Source organism: Lampetra planeri, chromosome 30, assembly GCF_965212315.1.
Source record: "Lampetra planeri chromosome 30, kcLamPlan1.2.h2, whole genome shotgun sequence".
Taxonomy (NCBI): domain Eukaryota; kingdom Metazoa; phylum Chordata; class Hyperoartia; order Petromyzontiformes; family Petromyzontidae; genus Lampetra; species Lampetra planeri.
Window position 1 is genome coordinate 32,053 of NC_136136.1, and position 16,311 is coordinate 48,363.

The following is a 16,311-nucleotide window of genomic DNA, read 5'->3' on the forward strand; positions in this document are numbered from 1 at the left end:
TAAAACCCTAAACCTAAAACCCTAACCCTAAAACCCTAACCCTAAAACTCTAACCCTAACCCTAAAACCCTAACCCTAAAACCCTAACCCTAAAACTCTAACCCTAAAACCCTAACCCTAAAGCCCTAACACCCTAACTCTAAAACCCTAACCCTAAATCTAAAACCCTAACCGTAAAACCATAACCCTAAAATCCTAAAACCCTAACCCTAAAACCCTAACCCCCTAACCCTAACCCTAAAACCCTAACCCTAAACTGTAACCCCTAACCCTAACCCGAACCCCGAACCCTACCTAACCCTTTGTTAAATAAAAACCATCAACACCCACGATTGATCGATCATGGCTGTTGATGGTTATGAAGAACACTCCATCAGTTATTATTTTTTACAAGTTTATAACCCAGAGCCAGTGACATTATTTAGGGTAATATTGGGTATGTAGATCCAGTTTCTAATGGTTTGGATACAACTAAAGGGAAGCCTATCCTCCAGTGTGTAAAATTACTCACTCGCCAAATGGCTCGGTCTCACCCATCGATCACCAAACACTCGGCACCCAAGAACCACCTGCAACGCACTCAGATGACAAATCTGGTGTCAGGTGGCATTCACCATGCTACTTACACTCACTAGATGAAAACCACTCGCCCACTCACCTGATTCTCACCTCTCACCACACACTCATCTGACACTCAATCAGACAAACTCGGCATGCCCATATGACTGACAAATTTATTCTGTAGCCAGGGCTTCACTGGATAGGCGATGTCATTCGGTCATCTTACCTATAAAAGTAAGTCTGTCCGTCTGTATGTCTCTCTGTCTGTCTCTCTGTCTGCGCATGCCTATCCTTGCAACGCTTTTAACTGACAAACTATTGGTTTACGAAAACACGCAATTTTTTTTCCCCTTGGTCAAATGTGAAGTATTGGAATGACGGCAGGAAACCACTTGACGGGTAGAACACTTTTTATTAAACCTTGACTTGTCACGATACAACGTGTGGTCACTATTCCTCTGACTACACACACTTCACTTGACACGTGTGGTCACTATTCCTCTGACTACACACACTTCACTTGACACGTGTAGTTACTATGCCTCTGACTACACACACTTCACTTGACACGTGTAGTTACTATGCCTCTGACTACACACACTTCACTTGACACGTGTAGTTACTATGGCTCACACTGCATGCTCACACTGCACTCCGCCCCGTAACGTCCGTGGAGTCTACAGGCCCACCCCAGCTTGGGCGTGGGCCACAACCTCTGAGTCCCAAGGGCCGGCCCTCTCACGGACGCTCGGCCCCGGGTCCCAGGGTTCCGCCTCTGGGTCACACAGAGCCCCGGCCCCTACAGGACAGCGGGACTAGGTACCGCAGGGCCCTATCTCTTCCTCCTCCGTCTTCAGTCTTCGCTGGTCACTCGCTCCCCGTGCGCCTATGCGCACCACCTTATATAGCCCCCGCTCATGGGAGACGGAGCGTATGCGGACCTCGACGTGAGCATCCCCCTTAGTTGACCAATCCCCGCGCGCTTGCCCCAGGATCCCATCGCTGTCAGCGCGCGTCACTGATACCCAACCAATCACTGCCTCATAACCCCCGACCCCGCGCTGACCCCTGATCCTTCACCGTCAGCGCGCGTCACCAACACACACAGCCAATCACTACGCGCTGGCACACGATCCCTACCCCAGCGCGTATCACCACTACAAATGTATACTAATAAAATCTTACTTCATTATATTGCAGTGAAATCGCGGGATGTCACTGTGCAGTGCCGGCCCGAGAGAGGCACGGCGTGTGGTGTAACGACATAGCGGACACCACACTGGTGTGGGTGTAGTACCGGCCCTATAGGGGACCGGTGAGCGCTGATTGATAGCGCTAGATGGCACCATGCTTGGTGTGCAGTGCCAGCCCTACAGAACAGGGTGTGGGAGTGCCGGCCGTAGGAATGAGGTTACTAAAAGGATATGGCACTCTGGTTGACTCGAGAGGACACGTGACCAGTTAAGTCTAAAAGGGGCCCAAGTAGGGGCTAAGGGTGGTCACGTGGTTAGCATCCAGATCCTTCCCGAGGATTCTGGAAAGTGGTCATGGCCAAGGTGTAGAGGGAATGGCTCTGACTGACGGCCACGTAGTTTGACGCGGGGCCGCTCACCATCATGAAGGTTCTTAAGGATCGTGAGCTAAGTTTGAGGGACTCCGAAAGCATGAAGAACAACCCAGAGGCCAGGCCTACTGATAGTATCATAGGCCTTGAGCAGGTCAATAAAGCACATACATTCACTCACACGCACACATGGACCTACAGACACGCAAAGAAATGGACTTACACTGACTGACATGGAGCCATGCACACAAAGCACCTAACACAGACGCCCATGGACTGACACACACACACACACATATGGACTCACACACACATAGACATGCACTTTAGATACACACACATGGAGTTACACACACATATCGACGTACACACATACAGCGATTCACACACACCGACTCACACACAGACATACATGGACTCACACACACATTGACGTAAACACGTGTACTTACACCCATATCGACTAAGACACACACACATGGACTTACACACACATACATAGACTTGCACACACATTGCTCTACACACATATACACATATGGACTGTGACACACAGACATCTACTTTAGATACAGACACATGAATTAACACACATCGACTCACACACACGCATTGACTTACACACACACATCGAGTGAGACACACATGTATGGACTTACACACACGTATGGACTGACACACACATACACATCGACGTACACACATACACATCGACTGACACACATAGACACACAAACGCACATTGACTTACACACTCAGATGGAGCCATGCACACACATTGACTCACACACACGCATTGACTTACACACACACACATCGAGTGAAACACACACGTATGGACTTACACACACATGTGGACTAACACACACACTGCGACTGATACGCACACAAATGGACTGACACACACACACAAACACTTGTACGTACACACACACACGGGGCGTTGTCCGTTTGAAAAAGACAGACACACACATGGACTTACACAGACATGGACCCACACACATAGAAACCCATCGACTTACACGCACACAAACACATGGACTCACACACAAGACATCGACTTTAGGCACACGCATGTAGTTTCTGCACATGAACATTATAATAGTAAGACAGTATTAGGCAACTTATTAGTTTCATAATAGTGTAGTGTTGTAAGGACGGACTTCTAAACGTCTTTTATGGCACACACCGTTTATTATCTTAATAACATAGTCCCTATCACACTAAGGGGTATATGGTCCCCTCACCCGTTTCCCTCAGAAGGTACAAGCCTCCGGACCCTGCAAGCTATCTAATCTCCCTGCTCTCCCAGCATCCTCTGGCTGGACCTAGGGGATCTCTCCCCGACCACTGGTTACTCTGAGCCCGAGCCCTGATAAGGGCTGGAGGGCTTGGTCCAGGGTCCTAGACGTCTTCGGCCGACTTGGGTCTTCGTGTAGCAGAACCCCTCCAGAGCTCTCAGCGCTCTGGCTTTTATACCTGTTCGTGGCCGGGTTGTCCAATCCCCGGCCACCTTGTGAGACCCTCTGATTGGTCCTTCCCAATCTGGGTTTGGATCCTACCTCACCCCATTTGACCCTGACCGTTTGATTGAGCGGGAAAACCTTGTTTACGATCTGCTGTCACAGTTTGCGAACAGCGAGTAGTTAACACCACTACAATTGTAATGAAGAAGAGTTATGTGCACACAAACATTATCATTGTAATATTTGTAAACTTATTTGTTTAATAATAGTAAACAATAAACCTGAGTTGTTAGCGAAAGATGCAATAAAATTGTATTTTACATTGGCGTGGTGACGCCTCGTCCCGTGCAGAGTCCGCGGCCTCGCCTAGATTGGCAAGCCGCAGGAGGTGAGACATTGCCAGGCTGCTGGCTGGGCCGCTACCCCCCCACCATCCCCCCGCCCGAGGCAGAATAATACTATGTAAGTGCTTAAATAATAATAAATTAATATCTAAGGACTTTATATCAGTAACTGCACGCATTGGGATGGGGGGGGGGAGAGGACATCACATTGTGAAGAGAAATCGGCAGCGTGATGTGTATATCTATTCCATGTTAAACGCGTAAAATAAATGTCCCCCGTGAGCTGGAGGCAACGCGCATCACTTGGCAGGGTCCGCCCCCCCCCAGGCAATTGTCGTGAGTTGGTACGGTCGATGTCGCGCAATAAGTAAATAATTAAAATAAGAATGCCACTAATTTGTTAATTAAACGACTTACGGACGTGAAAACGGAATAGCCTATTCCCACCGCGGGGCTTAGGGCGTGCCGGCTGGCAAGTTATTTCAGTCTTAAACCCCAACGTCCGAGAGCCAAATCCTCCGCAAGCTCGAGCGCGCGGAGACTTTTATATATAAGAAGATTTTTTTTGCAACGTGTGCTATGAATGGCACACGATCTACATTTGTTGTCAGAAGTTACACAATCATTGTGGAAGGGATCTGCGAGCCACCCTCACGCACACGCACCACGCAGATATGAAATCTCCGCACTCAATATAACACGCACCAATCACACGCACAGGAATACACAAGACAGGGGTCAAGGGTTAAAGGGCACTGACGTCACCCAGACCAGGCGTGCGAGACGAGGATGTGTATTGGGAACGAGGGCGGAGATGGAGGGGTTAAAAAGAGCTGTGAGACGCGTGTTTGGGGTTGGTTTTGGAACGAGTGTCGTGTCGCTGTGGGTTGACGGATAAAGAAGTGCTTCTCTTCAATTGTTTGGACATGGATTAAAGTATTGTTCTGCTTCCTGTCTATTAACATTTCGCAAAATTATATTAACCTATGAGAAAATGTGGCATGTGGTAAATAGAAAACTTTGATTTGTAAATATAAGTCAATTGGAATTATGTAAAAGCTGTAGTTTTTGTATTTACTGTACTTATATTTGTACTTTATGATTGAGGGAAATTGTGCCATTTTAAAAAATACACAGTGTAGTGTATTAAAACAAGTCTTGTCAGCAAACTTATGAGAATGTCTGTTTGATAGAGAAGTTAAGTGCATCGATCGAATCAGAAATGTAACCAATGGGGGTTTCTTTCAGCAAGGCATAACGGGGGTCCACAACTGCAGCAAATGCAGCAGACGCAGGGGGTCGGCAACCTGCGGCTCTAAAGCTACATGCGGCTCTTTAACGGGCGCTTCGTGATGTCATTTATTAAGGACTACGCCGTCTCGTATTCAGATACAATGTAGCTCTTAAAATATTGATTCTCTTACCGAATTCGAAAAAAATGGCTCTTCTTATTTTGGATGCAGACCCTTGCACTCACGAATAAGCTCCGTATTTCCCAGATCGTAACATGCACCCCTATCTTTGGCTTTAAAATATGGGGGGGGGGGGGGGGGGGGGAATGCTTGTTATCTGGATAATACGGAACTAGTGCCCCAATGCTCTGGGCAATGGGTGGTGCGCATTTATTGGTGGCCATGAGACAGTGTTGGAAATTCCACATTCTTATGGTAGGGTCACATTCTCTCCAAATTACAATCGCTGTTGACTTTTCACAGAGCAGAAATTTTACTCTTTTTATTGATAACTAGATGGTATATACGAGCTGCCAAAAATTAACATTACAATATTGAATTTATATATATTTTAAATGATACTTTACACATCAATAAACGAACTTACATGAAACAAATGATTGAATTAAAAAAAGTCAAACAGATCGTTTTTCATTCATAACCTAACCCTGATGGAAAAAAATGCACACCAATACATATTTGGTTTTAAACCAAAAGAAGACATAAGGACAGTACAGTATTTACAAATTACAGTAAATGAAAATGTTTTGCCAAAGACTAATTCAATCTCAAATTCATAGAATCACATACTCAACAGAGCTATAATACAGATCCTAGAGGTAACGTTCTGAAGCATCTTACAAAATCCGGCCACCATTGCCTCATTTGGTCAATTTATAGGTTAATGATGCTGCCCTCATATGAAATTTACACGTGTGCACACCTGCAATTCCATTGTCCACATAAACACAGTGCTACTTTCAACTGAATTCTCATGTTCTGATCATTCAAAACCTCTTGATTTCCCGTTACTTCAATCAGCATCTGAAGATGTTGAGTCAAGAATTAGATTTTAACTCCGAGGCTTCTTCCGATGTAACCCACAAGACGGTCAGTCAACTTCTCATATTTATTTGTGAATGATTCTTCACCACCATTATCACAACGGTGCAATGGGGTTTTTAAATCTTGTGCGCCACTTGAAGATCAATAATCGGAAAAATGGGGTGCTGTGAGATGATATTAAGCATTGGCTCAATCATGCATTTTCATTCCAGTTTCTCCATTGCTTGACAATAACATATCCTGGCTCGTAATAGCCAAGCTCCCCTCATGCCATCGGGTTTCTGAAAATTGGAGATTTGGTTTCGCAATGATGTCACTTGCTGCTGTTTTAGTCTCCACTAACCTCCGTTATCTTCGAATCACAAGCGGTTGACTTTACAACGGCTGAGAATCTGTATTTTCTACTGAAGACCGTTTTGTGCGACCATGCTATTTGATTAAGTACGTAGCACTGTTTTGTAAGTCATTAATATAGGCAATCATCTGGTCCTTTAAAGTTTAATCATTCGAATTGTGTCAGTCTGCCGCTGCTAGTCTCACCCGCATTGCACTTCCTGTTTCCAGCAGATGATGATGATGATGTTACTTCCTGTCTTACATCGTCACACTTCCTGTATCGCCGCCAGATATTTATTCCATACTCGCCACTGTCACTCATTCCACAATGTCTTTGCAAAGCCGTAACTTTCCGTTGCCTTTTTTTAAACGACCGGGGGGCTGTGAAATAACTTCCTGTTTCTTTGGAACGAAGTCCCCTTCCGTTGCAACAGACATGACATCACTTCCTGTCGATGGTGTTGTAGAACCACTCTGTGAATTTTCGCATCTGCTGTGCAGCGACCTGCGATTCCTCCTGGAGCCGCTGGTTGTCCCGGCGCAGGTAGTGCACCTCGCTCTGCAGCACCGTCTTGAATTCCTTCTCCTGTTGGGTGGAGGGGATAACGGGACCCAGCACACGGCAACACACGAAACCCCTTTTGCACAAAGTCTTTTTTTTACTTATACAAATCCATTGATCAATTCTCTCATAGCTTTATGGATAATATAAAAAAATCACTTCAAGAAAATTACATTAAAGTTACACGCAGAAGTAAGCTAAATGCTATAATATGTTTTCAACATTGTATATTATATCAAGAGTTTGAAGTGTTAAAAGTGGAAAGAGTCGGTGTCTCCCTGACCAAACAAGCATTGGGGTACCTTCTTAGATTCATGGAGGCTTTGCCTCCATGAATCTTTACCTCCATGAATCCCACCTCATCAGCAGATCATGGCCTGGCAAACAAATGCTTCGACTTTGCCTTTGATCCTATTCCATAATATGTTCCTCATTAACGGCGATAGACCCAAACTGTTTTTACCACATTTATTTCTTTAGCGGGCATCACTACTTTACTCCGTCTCGATCCGTAATCTTTTAGATATTCGACCAATGCACACATTTCTGGCGTTGTCTCCACCTAGACTGCGCGTCGTGATTCCGCAGATCTAAAAACCTCCCTCACCTTTTTCAGGTCGTCTTGAAGACGCTGTAGCATCACCTCCAGGTGGTCCACCTTTCCGGCCAGGGCGCCCGGCGAAATATCCGATTCCGGGGATGCGAAGCGACTCCTGTAGAACGCAAGCAAACTAAGACAAAAGATAAAGATCTCCCTATAGGCATACAGAATGTTGGGGCAAGTACTGTTAACGAGCACCATTTAGGGCTGGCACAGTGGTCAAGGGGGAGAAGTAGTGTGCAAGCAATCTGCCCACACCCGGTGCTGTGGGCAGATGGCTCGACTCGCAATCAAAAGCCCACGAGTTCACATCCCAGTCAGGGTTTTACTCCGTCCATCATCTCTCAGTGGTGTATAAGAATAAGTGATACACCTGTGGGAAGCCAACACTTAGAGCCATCCCGAGGGTACAGCAAATCGGGGCGACCGCCCCGGGCCCCACGTTTTGGGGGGCCCACACTTCAATATCACAGTGTCAGATGTAATACTTCTGGTTTAGTTTGAAGGCGTCGGGGGGGGGGGGGGGGGTCCACACGGTGGGATTTGCCCCAGGCCCCGCACCCCGCTATGGATGGCCCTGCCAAGACTGGTTGAGGTGCCACGATGGCGAGACGTTAACTACCTTACCTGGTATACAGGAGGTTGTGGGATCGACCACAACCCTGATACCTGATTATTTGGAGTTTGCATGTTCTCCCCATGGTTGCGTGGATTTTTCTCCGGGTCCTCTAGTTTTTTCCTCCACATTTAGAATCAACATGCGTTTAGATTATTTGGCTGCGATATATTTTCACGTGATAAGCCACTTCATTGCACTATTATTTGTAAAAAGAGCTATATAGAGCTCAGTGGGCCTTACCTGGTAAAATAAAAAATAGTTAAAAGTTTAGTTTGGTTATCTAAGCCCTGTGGATACAACCGTCCTTGACTTGCATGGCAGAATTGAGCATTGCCCCACACACTCGCTCGACATTTTGAGCATGGAACAGAATAATTCATCGGAAAAGCAGTGTTGGCCCAATTTGAAAGATCTGATTACTTTGTGAGTTTTCAGGCCTTGGGGGCGAGTGGGATATCTTTCCAATTTACATGCCTCGGCAGCGCTGCATTTCCGATCGCGCTTTCATAATTAATTGCTTCCCCATGCCCCACAGCTCTGCTGTAAAAACCGATGCGGTAACGTGCTGCAACTTTTTGCATTATTTCAATGGAGCAAAGCAACAGCAGAAGCGTGAAATATGCAAATAACCATCATGGTAATATCAGTTGAAATGTTTACTCTTCAGAGTATCAGGCAGACTGCGAGACTCGTTTCCAAGACAGTCGCAGCTTTTAGAAGTTTTGCCAATTCCTGCTATGTCTCTCTCTGTGGAGTGAAACGAGCGCTTGGAGAAAACCCACATGTACAAGGTAATAAAACTCAAAACTGACACCGACAATGTCAGACACTACTTGCTATACCGCCTCTAATTGCTACACGGTAGCACAACAAGTGGATCTGGAGCACATCTTCGCCATCGTCACCACTTCAAGAACTGGTTTAAATAATTGTGGCTGAAACTCAAGAGTCTAACCTTGACTTTCAGGGGGCCAAGGACAGTGCTGTGATTTAGCATTAACCCCATGGGCCATCTGGTCGGCTCCTGAATGGGAAGTTCAACCGCATGCACACTGCGTGCGTGAGGGATTTGACTGACCGCACCTGCAAAAGCTTTGTCAATTAAACAAAGAGTTTGGGGCAATGTACCATTTCTCTTGAGCTAAGATGTGAATTCCTCCACGATTTAAGAGTCCTTGTCGTAAGGTTTACTTAAAGAAGCGAACAGGAGGCACCACTCACAAAACCCACGATGCGCAATGCATTACTTAGAGCACCGTGTTCTGCAGAGAATGACAATGGCAAGAGACGGAGATAATTCCACCGTCTCTCTCAGGAATTACCAGCCGTATAAACATTACATGCGTCATCAACATTGTATAATCGTTCCTTGGAACTTTCTTAAGGAAGAACTTCTGCCACTCGTGTACCATCATGTTATCCAATCCGCATAGGGAGTGCAGCAACAACATTCTATAGTTACATTCTAATATAAACTTTCACGGTACATGTACAGCCCTATTCAAAAGGGCAGCATTTTCCTGGTAGAATGAGCATTGGGCAGTGGTAATCTGACTTAAGACGGTTGAAGCTAATTCAAAATTTGCCATTATTTGTATACTGACCACCACAAGCAGTTGTTCATTTATCACTGCTGGAGGGATGACAGGCTGAGTCTACCCCACATCGGGAGTCAAACTAGAAACTTCCCGATTGTGCAGCTCTCCGATGTGGTTTTCAGATCGTACTAGACGTTCGTCACCATGTATGCTTCGCTGCACGTGCTGGCAGCAGCTTCTTCCGGAACCGCTGATGAGCAGCTCACTTACTTTGATATAGGGTTGCTTATTGATGCTGTTGCCGGTTCTTGATGCCGACTGGCTCAGCTTTCTGGCGCAGTCGTATTCCTGATTTTAAGCATTGAGAGTGCTGCCCTCCAACCCTCCCCCACCCACCCTCTTGCTTCCCATAGCGCGAGTCGCGCACTTTAAACTACATTAATTGTGGGAATTACAGCGTCTATGCAAGTGAAACTTTATGCCAACAATTGCCCAAGCTCTGTGGTCCTCTATATAATTAAGGTGTTATTGGCCAATTAAAAAGTGTTCACATGGCCATGGCTGACGGTATGTATATACAGTAAGAGAAAAAAGTATTTGATCCCCTGCTGATTTTGTACGTTTGCCCACTGACAAAGAAATGATCAGTCTATAATTTTAATGGTAGGTTTATTTGAACAGTGAGAGACAGAATAACAACAAAAAAATCCAGAAAAACGCATGTCAAAAATGTTATAAATTGATTTGCATTTTAGTGAGGGAAATAAGTATTTGACCCCCTCTCAATAAGAAAGATTTCTGGCTCCCATGTTTTTCTTATACAGGTAACGATCTGAGATTAGGAGCACACTCTTAAAGGGAGTGCTCCTAATCTCAGCTTGTTACCTGTATAAAAGACGCCTGTTCACAGAAGCAATCAATCAGATTCCAAACTCTCCACCATGGCCAAGACCAAAGAGCTCTCCAAGGATGTCAGGGGCAAGATTGTAGACCTACACAAGGCTGGAATGGGCTACAAGACCATCGCCAAGCAGCTTGGTGAGAAGGTGACAACAGTTGGTGCGATTATTCGCAAATGGAAGAAACACAAAAGAACTGTCAATCTCCCTCGGCCTGGGGCTCCATGCAAGATCTCACCTCGTGGAGTTGCAATTATCATGAGAACGGTGAGGAATCAGCCCAGAACTACACGGGAGGATCTTGTCAATGATCTCAAGGCAGCTGGGACCATAGTCACCAAGAAAACAGTTGGTAACACACTACGCCGTGAAGGACTGAAATCCTGCAGCACCCGCAAGGTCCCCCTGCTCAAGAAATCACATATACATGCCCGTCTGAAGTTTGCCAATGAACATCTGAATCATTCAGAGGACAACTGGGTGAAAGTGTTGTGGTCAGATGAGACCAAAATGGAGCTCTTTGGCATCAACTCAACTCGCCGTGTTTGGAGGAGGAGGAATGCTGCTTATGACCCCAAGAACACCATCCCCACCGTCAAACATGGAGGTGGAAATATTATGCTTTGGGGGTGTTTTTCTGCTAAGGGGCCAGGACAACTTCACCGCATCAAAGGGACGATGGACGGGGCCATGTACCGTCAAATCTTGTGTGAGAACCTCCTTCCCTCAGCCAGGCCATTGAAAATGGGTCATGAATGGGTATTCCAGCATGACAATGACCCAAAAAATACGGCCAAGGCAACAAAGGGGTGGCTCAAGAAGAAGCACATTAAGGTCCTGGAGTGGCCTATCCAGTCTCCATACCTTAATCCCATAGAAAATCTGTGGAGGGAGCTGAAGGTTCGAGTTGCCAAACGTCAGCCTCGAAACCTTAATGACTTGGAGAAGATCTGCAAAGAGTGGGACAAAATCCCTCCTGAGATTTGTGCAAACCTGGTGGCCAACTACAAGAAACGTCTGACCTCTGTGATTGCCAACAAGGGTTTTGCCACTAAGTACTAAGTCATGTTTTGCAGAGGGGTCAAATACTTATTTCCCTCACTAAAATGCAAATAAATTTATAACATTTTTGACATGCGTTTTTCTGGATTTTTTTGTTGTTATTCTGTCTCTCACTGTTCAAATAAACCTACCATTAAAATTATAGACTAATCATTTCTTTGTCAGTGGGCAAACGTACACAATCAGCAGGGGATCAAATACTTTTTTCCCTCACTGTACAGTGATACCTCGGTTCACGAACGCTTCTGTTCACGAACAACTCGGTTCACGAACAGAAAAGTTCATAAAAATATGCTCCGGTTCACGAACTCCGCTTCGGTTCACGAACAACTCGGTTCACGAACAGAAAATTTCATAAAAATATGCTCCGGTTCACGAACTCCGCTTCGGTTCACGAACAGGAGCCGCGGCCATTTTTATGCTAATTCCAGGCTGTCACATGGTCGTGACTTCCTGTAGGAAGATCGTGGAGAGAAGAAGAGACACAGAAAGAAGTACTGTGAGTACTGTGAAGACACTTTCAGTGACTTTTTGCTTTTTGGTGTGCTTTTTAGCACATACAGTACTGTACTGTACTACTGTACTGTACAATACTGTACTTACTGTATTGTACAGTTCACCCGTTTGAGTGCTTACTGAAGTCATCTCAAGCAAGGTTAGTGCTCTCTCTTTATACATTACTATACTGTTCAGTACTAATGTGTATTGTAATTTGTTTCATATTTTTGTGCTTCAAAAACCAAAAAAAAAGGTCAGAACGGATTAACCGGATTTACATTGAACCCTATGGGAAAATGTGCATCGGTTCACGACCAATTCGGTTCGCGACCAGAGTCAGTTCACGAATTAAGTTCGTGAACCGAGGTATCACTGTATGTATATCGAACTTCTTTCGCACCGTATGAAGCCAAATATGTTAATCAGATGTGCGGGGGAAGGACATCGAAACTAAACACAAAAAGCAGTTCTCAAGAACTGAATTTTCGATCTAGATTATTTAAGAGTGCATAGCTCCAGTGGCCTCCTCATAAAGAAAGGAAGAACATTCCAAAGGGCCGCAGAAGCGCATCTTGAAAGCGCGCGATAGGCCCTTGGTCCAACTATGCCGGTGTCGGGGTGGCGCCCTGAACTCACGTTGGCGGGTATTTGGTTGGCGATGACTGGTGCCAGCCTCTCGGGAGCTGGGCCCGGCCGTCGTTGGGTCCAAACGATACGGGGAGGTCGCGGGGTCGGATTCCGCCACCGGCTCCGACTCCGCTGATAACGCCCTGCGTGGCTGTGGTGGGGCGAACGGACACGCGACGGACGTGCACACGGCACGTATGCGCACTGAGTGAGATGTCGTGGTCTCAACCACTCCCAGACAACTGGTATTTACTCGGTGAATCGTTGCAAGAAACAATGTAATGATTCATTAATTGCAGTCGAGTCATGATGCCCACAATAAGGTTGTCTGACACAGAGCTCGGTTCCCCGCCTCAGAATTGTATCTACGGTCCGCATCATTGCGCACATTACAAATTGTATTATTATTATAATTTATGATGTTACATTTATTTAGCCTATTGGAGCGATAAAAACTATGCGATGGTAAAAATGAGACATAATCGATTTTGGAATATAATCATCACCCTCGAATTCATGACAACTTATCACATTGTACAGGAGTCAGCAGGCCGAATGGTTACACGATGACTATGAAAGCAGTTCTCCACCCACATCCATCCAAGTAACATATACTTGTGCACTCCAAGTGTCTCCACCCTCGGCGGGCGTGGGGTGACACTCCATCAATTCCACATTCCTATGACGGAAGCAAACTCCGTCATTGACCTCCTGCAAAGTGGCAGCATGGCGAGCGATGGGGCTGCGTCGTTCCACAACCAGGGTTTGAACTTGTGCCCTTGCAACTGCGAGCCAGACACTCGACCCACAGTTCCAGCTGGTCTAATTAACACACGGTGTGTGTGTACAGATGCGGAAAGACGGCTTTTTACATCTCTCATTTATATGCATCCTAATGCGCCGCTTTGCTCGCGAGAGAAAACACAGGCTCTCCCGGGGCACGCGGGGAGCTGTGACCTCAATCTCGCCATCGAAAATTACACGCAGCTTGATCCAAAAATGCATTTGTTGCCCGAGGCCAGGAGCAGTAGCTACGGCTGCAGGGACATCGCCGGCTCTGCAGCCTCGATGTCTTCACACTGCGTGCAGCAACGGGCGGATTTAACGGGGTTTCCAGAAAAGTGTACGAAATGCTGCGAGGCTGCTCGTTCGCTCACTCACGCGTGCTCGCTCACTTGCACACACTAACTTGCTCGCTCGCTCACTCATGTACCAGCACCAATGCCACAATCACCGGCACCACCACCAGCTTTGCCTGGCGCACCACACATCTCCTCTCCGACCCTTCATTACCTCATTCGTGTTTTTGATGCAATATGCCTATTTATATTGTTGTAAATTGTTGTTCTTTAAGCTATATTTTTTTCTGCACCTCTCACGTGTTCTGCTCTGTTATTGCCTATTCCTAGGTTCGGATCCACTTTGATGGTGTTGTTCTTGTTCTGTGCTAATGCACCACGGATCTCCCTTGCACGAACCAGCTGGGTAACTGGTTAAATTGGGACATCCCATGTTTAACAAACATCGATCGATTGACAACCACCACTAACGACACCACCGCCGTGACCATCACCACCACCGCCGTGACCATCACCACCACCGCCAGCGTTGCTGTCCTCACCACCGCTACGCCGAGCCGTACCTTCGTATTGCCGCGCCACGCTGACCAGGTTGGCCCACTCGAGCGCCGTCGCCGAGTCTGGCAGCGGCAGAAGCCCAGCCTCCCTGAGCGGGGGCGCCGCTGCACTGCGCAGCGACATCATCGAGTCCGACACCTGTAGCGGCCCTCCTGTGAGCAGCATCACAACAACGTGCATGCACGCATCAATACCAGGTGTCTAACAATACACACAGCAATGTGTGTGTGTGGGAGCGGTAGTGTAGTGGTTGGCGCACTGCACTACGAACCCGGGAGCCCGGGTTCGATTCCTGCTCACGGCCACCATCAGTGACGATTGTCTGAACAGGTACTGGGCCTCCTCTAGATCGACTCAGTCTAAAATGAGTACCTAGTGCATTGCGTAAACATCGCCACTGGCGAGACAAAGTAGGCCAGGCATGGTGCTTGCCAACCACCTTCTCGTGTCCCGTGCCGGCCTTCGTAGGTGCTCGCTAATAGCACTTGCCCCAACAACCTGCTAAAGTCTTAATTTGGAGCTTTCGTGACTGCAGGAATTACTCTTTGGTTCTTTCGGTAAAGTCACGTATAAAGATAAAATAATAAATTAAATAATTGCATACGACGTTTCGATTGCAACACAAGCAATCATCATCAGGTATAAATGAAATAGCAACAAAAATCTAACCAGAACACTATAGACAGACATATAAGCAGACAGATATCACCAAGATACATAGAGAGAGAGTAACACAGGCACAGAGAGGGAGATCGTCTCTGTGGCGAGGCCTTAAATAGACAGAGGGGGGCGGGGGCGGAGAGAGGGAGGGGTTAGAGAAAAAATTAACATGTCAATGAGTACGGCGACGCGTGGTGAAGTACGCAAGCTTGAACATTAGGAGAGAGGGAGAAAGAACACACTAAATTAAATAACCTAGCAAAATATCGAAATGTTATGTAATACAACACAGAGAGTCGGTCAACACACAATTAACGCATAGCCTGGTCGATTACGTATTTCAAAGATTGCTATCGAAATGTTATGTAATACAACACAGAGAGTCGGTCAACACACAATTAACGCATAGCCTGGTCGATTACGTATTTCAAAGATGGAGCAAGTGATTCACTGTTTAAGCTGTGGCCTACATTATAGGCATCTGCAGTTGCAAACTATATAAAGTGCAAGGAATATCGGACACTTGCTTATGCATGTTTACTTATTGACCACAGCAAAGGCAGAGAGTGACTGAGAAATACGTACTCGGAGATGGATATTACAGTCAACTGATCGTGCCAAAGTAGTAGTGATGGAGTCAAAATGAATGACAAAGACTACATGGGGGAGACAGTCGCTTGGTGGAAGGACATCCTGCTGCGAGCCCTGCGAATTGAGCCCAAATATGAGTGGGCGAGCAATCTTTGAACTGATCCTGCCCCCCACTACCTTAATCCAGCAGTGGTTTGGCAAAGGGGCATCATAATTGTTGTTCATTACAGGTGACTTAAGCATGAACAAAAATGCAACTGTTCACCGTGAAACGTCTGCTATTTTGAATTTACCAGGTAAGGCCCACTGAGCTACATAGGTCATTTTCAAAAGTGACCTGGCCACAAATGATAGCTCAACGAAGTCGCTTATCACGTGGATATTTATAACAGCTAAATACACGAAATGCATGTTGATTCTAAATGTGGAAGGAAAAATCAGAGGACCTA

General features: G+C 46.2%; 1 protein-coding gene across 8 annotated transcripts in view; it reads right to left on the bottom strand.

The window, feature by feature from the left end:
* Window positions 1–5,641: 5,641 nt before the first annotated feature.
* Window positions 5,642–16,311, bottom strand: part of LOC144728751 (signal-induced proliferation-associated 1-like protein 1) — a 150,661-nt gene continuing 139,991 nt past the window's right edge. For 6 of the 8 annotated variants that reach the window (XM_078608367.1, XM_078608362.1, XM_078608360.1 and 3 more), the window contains 4 exons: window positions 14,617–14,763; window positions 12,984–13,125; window positions 7,738–7,861; window positions 5,642–7,154 (listed from right to left, as the gene is read on the bottom strand). In XM_078608367.1, the coding sequence (XP_078464493.1) occupies window positions 7,011–7,154; window positions 7,738–7,861; window positions 12,984–13,125; window positions 14,617–14,763 (557 nt within the window). In that variant the 3' untranslated portion in view covers window positions 5,642–7,010. The remainder of the gene's footprint in view (window positions 7,155–7,737; window positions 7,862–12,983; window positions 13,126–14,616; window positions 14,764–16,311) is intronic. The other 2 variants (XM_078608366.1, XM_078608363.1) reach the window with 1 other exon arrangement.